Source organism: Nothoprocta perdicaria, unplaced genomic scaffold, assembly GCF_003342845.1.
Source record: "Nothoprocta perdicaria isolate Ctin4 unplaced genomic scaffold, notPer1 scaffold_97, whole genome shotgun sequence".
NCBI lineage: Eukaryota > Metazoa > Chordata > Aves > Tinamiformes > Tinamidae > Nothoprocta > Nothoprocta perdicaria.
Window position 1 is genome coordinate 413034 of NW_020456276.1, and position 6829 is coordinate 419862.

Genomic DNA, 6829 nt, shown 5'->3' on the forward strand with positions numbered 1-6829 from the left:
TGCTCCCAAGAAGCTCTAGCACAACCGCATGGGTCACAGCAAGCTGGATGCTCAACCAGGATGGTTTCTTGGGAGCCGCCAGGCACACGCGTCTGTCCACCCAGACTGCTCAGTCTGCACAAGCGCCAGCACAAGGGCATTTTGCCTTTGTGCCTTGCCAAAGGAAGGCAGGCAAACCTTTCCTCTTCCCAAAGCTGAAGCACATCAATCAGGAGCATCTTTAAAAGAGTCTTTTCTTTTTTATTAGAAAAAAAAAATAGTGGAGAAAAACAGTCCTCTTCAAAGCCTTACAAGCAGGTTCAGGTTTAGGGTGAGCAATAGAGTCCCACACCAAATTTAGACRCTGCAGTGGCTGTTGGAGGCCCAGCCCTAGCCCAAGGCCTGGTCCCTGTACAAGGACCTGAGCATCATTTCATGGGCTGGCCTCAAGAGAGCACCTTGTGTCCACTGACGGCAGGTGTTCCCAGGCAGGATCGGCAGCCAAAGAGGCAGCAACCAGGTAACTTTGGGTCCCTACAGTGAAGGATAAATGGTTCCTGAGGAGAGCTGAGAGGGAGGATAAAGTTTGCTGGGGTCTTGCACTCAACTAGGCCCAGAACTGGACCTGTAAATAGATCATGGCTATTCCACCCTCTCCAGAAAGGGTTCACTGCTTGTAGGGGGCAGGAATGAAGGTGGTGGGATGGAGGAGGACAAACCTCCTTCTCCTACTGAACTGTTGCTGGAGTGGAGCACCGGGGCCATCAGGTCTACCTCTCCTTCATGACACATTTTCAAATTATGCCTTTACAAGCAGCATTCATCTGATTCATCTGTGGCTGCGCCCTTTCCAACAGGCACGGCCTGGGAGAGAGGTCTGCCTGTTCCCCCGAGTCTACCACCGGCCAGGGCCAGCATGGTCCGCAGAGGGCAGCTGTAACTGCCCTGGCCAGGCAGCCTCTCACCCACCATCATGACCTTGCTGCAAGGGACAGCTTGCRAAGTTCATCCTTCGCAAGCACAGTTATGGGGCACATTGAAGACCTAGGAGCGAAACACCGACATGWTGTGGGGACATGGAGGTGGACTCTGCTTTCAGCATCTGCAGAGGCCTGGATATTCCTGGAAAGGCAGCGGGGCAAGATTGGGGGCACAGGAATAGTCTTCTAGCCTTCCTCCTCACAGCCCACAAGCAGGGGACCCCTGGCCACCCCGGGATCCAGCCCACGTGGCGTGTGGGGGGCTCTTGTGGCACTGGGCTGCTGCTGTGTGATTAGTAGGGCCAGGTTTTGTTCTTCAGAGCAAAAGATCATCTTTTCCCAGCTCATCTCTTACTGCTACAGCTGGAAAAGGAACAAAACAAAACAAAACAAATCRGTGAGGTTGGGCCTGAACTTGCACTCCCCAAAGGCAGCTGCTTTAACGAGGACTGTATATGCCCCAGGACTGTATAAACCCACAAGAGCAGTTTATCACTTCARTCACAACATGTCCTGCTTCTCTTCCTCTCCCGGACTAGACACCTTTTGCCCTTATGTCTGCCCCCAGTTCCTTCCCCTCCTGACTTTCCCATATACGAGTTCCCAGAGTGGCTTCACATGTACCTTGGTGTCCCCAGAGGAGTCTCTTGGCTGCTTTACCCAGACATCACGCTTTACCAGGCTGTTTACTCTCCTGACGTCCTGCAAATAGGAGAATCACAAGTGGTGCAAGCAGTTTTCATTTTCTATGCATCATGCTGGATTRCCGTGGTGTTACCTGCCCCAGACCTCTGAACCATATATGTGCTCCTGATAAATCAGTCAGCCTTGAGCTCCTGCCCCTGGTAGATCTATTTCCTCAAAATCAAAGAACATCTCCAACCCCTAGAGACAGATGGTGGCAGATCAGTACTGGAGGAAGAAACCATAAGGGATATGCAGGCTTTAACCTGGGGTAACTCTGGGAGTGAATCATTTCCTAGCAGACACAGAGCTAACACAGCCTCCTAGTACGGACACGTTTGGGCTCCAGCTCTGATTTCCGTGCTGGGGGTGCCTGGACTTGCCTTCACCAGTTACAGGGCTGGGCTGGAGCGGCCCATCCTAGAATCTYTACCCAGGCAGGACACACCGTGCTGCAACTGAAACAGCATGTCCTTGTAAGGGGTGACCTCTGCCAGCTCTGCAAGGGCTGGACCCCGGGCTGAATCGCTCCTTTCCAAGCACAGGAGATTACCTGGAGTCCCAAAAGTCTCCTGCCTGATTCATGCTTGGAGTGCATGTGCCTGGGACAACATTAGCAGCACTGACTCKTCTCAGGTGAGCATTTTGCACCCTTAGATGCTGAACACACTACATGTGGGGGCTAGGATAGGTACAGGGAGGCTTCCTCACGCCCTGGGAGATGAACACGGGTGGTGCCTGGACCAGGGCATGCTGGTCCTCCTTATCCTACCAAGGGCCGAGGGCAGCTGCCTCAGCAGCTTCTGGGTCAAGATCAGAGCACAGCAACAAGCAGAGCCCTGGCGTCTTCCCATGGTGGTCCTGAACAGCCGAACCAACTGAACAACTGGAGAGGAGGACAGGTTCTCCTGAATCTGTCCTCAGGAGAAAGCTGCAACCCTGGCAAAGCTCCCCGCAAACCTTTTAATGAGTGTGACTGCTCAGTCTCACTAGGTCTGGGCTGTCCCTGCTGCTCCCAGCTCCAGGGACCTGTCCTGCCAGGGCTCTGCCCCAAGATGTCAGCACAAGCTGGTACCTTGCTCTTTTCCTCCTTGCTGGGCTCCTGTGCTCGGCTGATCCACAGATTAATGCGGGATGTCACTGATCCCGGGATCTTCAGGTTGTCCTGTGGCACAGGGAGGAACGAGAGTTACAGCGCCAGGTCTCTGGTTGCACAAACACAGCCCAGGACAGTGCCCAGGGCACAGGGACTCTGAATAAAACTGCAAAAGGCACCTACACCTTGGCTAGATTCCGGCTTTTCAAATGCCAGTGCATCAGCACTAACCCACACACTGCCCAAAAGACGTTTCAGTGGCTGTGTTCAAGCCCAATCCTCCCCAGAACTGTGCAAGAGGGTCCTAACTCCCACCCCTGGCTGCATCTGGGCAGCCTGCTGGACTGTGCCTTGGGTATCCAAACAGGGGAGGATTCGCCCCAAGAGCTGGTGCTTGCCATGACGTAGGACCCCGTTGTGGCAAGGATGTGCAGGAAAGTCCTCACTCAGGACAGCTCCTGGTCTTACCTTCCTGACAGCAAGTGGCTCAGCTTTGGTAGGAACGGTCATCTCAAAGAAGTTGCGCTTGCTGGCCACTCCTTCTGAGGACAGCGTGAGGTTCCTCTGAACAGTCAGAGATGATTTCGCCACCTCTGATCGCTAGGAGGAGAGACGGGTGTGAGCAGGAGTCGTGCTGCACCCAGGCGGTCTCCCCTGGGGAGCATCACGCTCCATCAGAAAGCAAAGTCCTCCTCCCTGCACATCCACATATTCAAGGCTTTGCCCCACTGCTCCYCACAGCAGGACCATGCAGTGATGTCACTACCCTCTCCAAGCGGTATCTGCCTCCTCTTCCTAAAACCCTGAGGCTGATCCCAATCTTTTTTTTGTTTGTTTGTTTGTTTTTTGTTTGGGACCCTTTTTCTCAGCTCCATCTGGTTCTTCATCTCAGCTCAGCCCCCAGCTCTCTCACTGTCCTCTCCAGGCAACCCCTCTCCCTCTCCTTATGCATCTCTCCTGTGTTGGTCCAGCTGTAAGRAGACTTTTCCATACCTGCACTGCTGAGTGGTACTTCTCCAGTTTCTCCTCGATAGTGGTGCTGCTTCCTGGGATCCTCAGACTCGCACTGAAAAAAAGAAAAACGTGATGCAGCCCATGGTCCTGAGGGACTCAGCTTGTCAGGAGGAGACCTAAACCAACCCAGGTTCTCCTCACGTGTGTGTTTCCCAAGTGAACCAAGGCACTTCTCTGCCAGTGACAGAGATATCTGGGCTTCACCACCTTGCTAGGACCCACTCTGTAATCTGCAAAGCTGAGTTTAGCTCCTCAGTTTACCTRTTCTTCATCACTACTGTGTCTGAACTGTATCAGCAATCACACAGAGGTAAGGAAAGCTCTGCCCATAGCCACTAAAGCCTTGCTCACCCACCACACAAAGGTGGGAGAGAGCACCCTCCTCACAGACCTGAACCCTCAGTTCCTCAAGAGGTTCTGACTCAGCAGTCCACACTTTGCCACACAGATGTGGAGGATCACTTGATCAGAGAAAGGTTTAGGCGGAAGCAGCTTCCAAAGATCCTGCTCAGGGCATGGCCAAAGCCAGACCAGGTTCTGCTGGGCCTTTAAAGTTGACTTTCAAATATCTGCAAGGATGGGTCCATACTGTAGCACTGCACTGCTCTCAATACTCTACTGCTCCTAACAGTGCAGACGCCMGCATCAATCAGAAGCTACATCAACCTTGGGCACAAGCTGGGGTATCGTCTACGGCTGCAGTCTTTATGGTGGACATTGGTCTGTGCTCTGCTCTCAACATTATCGCCTGGTCACCCAGGAACCACGGGGATGAATGTTGAGCAGATCTTCTCTAGGGCATTCGTTAGAATGGTGCCAAGTCCTGTCCCCTCCTCCTCCCTTTGAAAACAAGCGATGACCATCTCTGCCCAAAGAAGCCAGAGCAATGTAAACAGAGGTGCTGACCTCCTTGCAAGAGGGCTCTGGTTTTCTTCTCTCTCTTTTCTTGAGATCACCTGGAAGACACAAAAAACAGAGATACTGAAGCAGTTCTTGGTCACAGAAGAAAAACGGGAGAGAAAGGGGGTCAGAACTCCTATCTCCAGGCAAGCTCAATTTTCATCCACAGAAAAATCTCACATTAAAGCTGTCCAAACTGAAAATATTTTTCAGTGTTCTTTTATGTCCCCCATCAAATACCATAAAATTCAGTTAAGCTATAAAAGAGAGGACCTCAACAACACTGTTGCTCTTTCCAGCCTCTCTAAGTAGTTAATTCCAGAGACCACTGGCTTGATTAGAATTGACGAGATTCTCAGGAATCTAAGAAGGAAGAGGAAGGATGATGGATTTTATTTTGATCCTGCTTTCTCAGAGAAAATAGAAATGCCAGAGGGTGGATGATGGTTCTCGTGATTCTTTGGGAAGTGAAGACAAGAAGAGTATTTCCCACAAGCTTCCATGGCAGCACAAGGTGTATGAACATGAGCTTGCTCACAGCCACAGTTGAGTCAGACAAGAAGAGGGAAAAAGAGGAAAGACTGAAGGAGAGCTGCAGTGTCCAGATCCAGGATGGACTGTTAACTCACTTCTGGGAACAAGCCCTGCCAACACAGCCTAGAGATCAAAGCAGCACTTCCTTGATAGTAAGAGCTGAAGGCACTGTCTTCTCTGACATAAGTCTTTTCCACTTGCTTTAGCTCTTACCCGGAAGGAGACAGTTCTTGGGCTGCTTCGTCTGATAGAGCTGCTATAGGTAACATGAGCTGGAGAAGCTTCTGACTTCTCTGTAGGTTCATCTTGGGTTGGAGTCCTCTGCATTTCTTCCTTTTGAGTATTCCTGGGTGGATGCTAACCAAAAAACAGATGTGATGCACCCATGAAGAATTTGCAAACAAGGTTCCGCCCCAGGAATCTGAGTAGACAGGGATGACTCTGGTTTGGAAGCASGAATATGAGATCCTGATCCTCCAAACCTCAGCTGCCTCACTCAGATATGTGAAACCACAACCCTCTGCTCAGTCAAGCCCTGAGGGAAACTGAGAGAGGCTTCCTTGAGACAGTCATCTAATAGCACACGCAACGGGGAGAGGAGGTAAGCAGTGGGACCCTGTCCCTGGTGCCACCTCATCTTTCTTCCAGAGCAAGTGCAGTGGGGGGAAGGACACACTCCAACTATCCATCCAGGAAATGGACACCTTCTCCCTGAACTATGCTGATGCACTTTRGCCCATGACACCATGAAGCCCTCCAGTGCTCAGATAGCAAGAGCCCTTTCATCAAAAGCCCACAGATGGTTTTTCCTTCCCAATACTTTTGACTTTTGGCTTTCTGACTTTTTGACTTTCTGTTCTCTTACAGCACCTGGGACTTCACAACAGTCACTTCTTTCCGTCCCCCTTCTAGGGCTAGAAAGCAAGAAAAGGTTCACTTGTGGTGGGGAGCCACGAGTGTGACCTGCTTTCCAAGTCCTTCTCACCTGCTTGCCAGGAGGCAAGGTCACCACTGAGACCATCTTCTCCTCTATGCTGGGGTTTCCTCCTCCCTTCAAGATCTTCACTTCACAGAGCCTGGAGTCCTTCTGCTCCTGCGCTGCCTGMTGCTGCTGCTCCCCTACCTCACTCCTCTGGTCCCTCTGCGGGGTGCCCATGGCCTGTCTCTCTTTGACCTGGAGCCGTCCTCTTGTTATCACCTTCCTCTCTGAGGCTGGTTCCGAGCGCTGGTCTTCTGATGGTGCCTCTCTGTCCTTGGCTGCATCCTGACCCTGCTTTCCAGCCAGGACCTTCTCCTGCCCCACAGGCTGCTGCGACCCTGCACTGCTCACTCCTGTCCCCAGCTCCTGTTGTTCTTTCTTCTCTCTCAGCTTTTCAGGAATTGTCACTGGGGGCCTTGTCCGCCTCCCATCTTGGGTCTTCTGAACGTCCGAGAGCTTGTGCTCTTCCACCTCCTCCGGAGGCACTGCCTTCACCTGGGGCTGAGGCCTAGACAACAGAGACAAGAAGAGGAGAGAGGAGAAGAGAGAGCGAGAGAGAGAGGAAAAAAAAAAAAAAGGAAAGCCCGTCATTTCTCAGCAAACGTCAGGAATGCGAACAGCACCAACAGACCCCCCGTATTTCGGAGCGTTTCGCGCCCCGGG

The 6829-nt window shown here is 52.0% G+C and overlaps 1 protein-coding gene across 1 annotated transcript in view; it reads right to left on the bottom strand.

Moving 5' to 3' along the window:
- Positions 1-1286: 1286 nt before the first annotated feature.
- The window catches only part of LAD1 (ladinin 1), a 9218-nt gene continuing 3675 nt past the window's right edge, over positions 1287-6829 (bottom strand). Inside the window, exons 3-10 of the mRNA XM_026053221.1 lie at positions 6173-6674; positions 5401-5544; positions 4660-4709; positions 3733-3805; positions 3208-3339; positions 2719-2808; positions 1584-1661; positions 1287-1322 (exon numbers count right to left, since the gene is read on the bottom strand). Of these exons, the coding sequence (XP_025909006.1) occupies positions 1317-1322; positions 1584-1661; positions 2719-2808; positions 3208-3339; positions 3733-3805; positions 4660-4709; positions 5401-5544; positions 6173-6674 (1075 nt within the window). The 3' untranslated portion in view covers positions 1287-1316. The remainder of the gene's footprint in view (positions 1323-1583; positions 1662-2718; positions 2809-3207; positions 3340-3732; positions 3806-4659; positions 4710-5400; positions 5545-6172; positions 6675-6829) is intronic.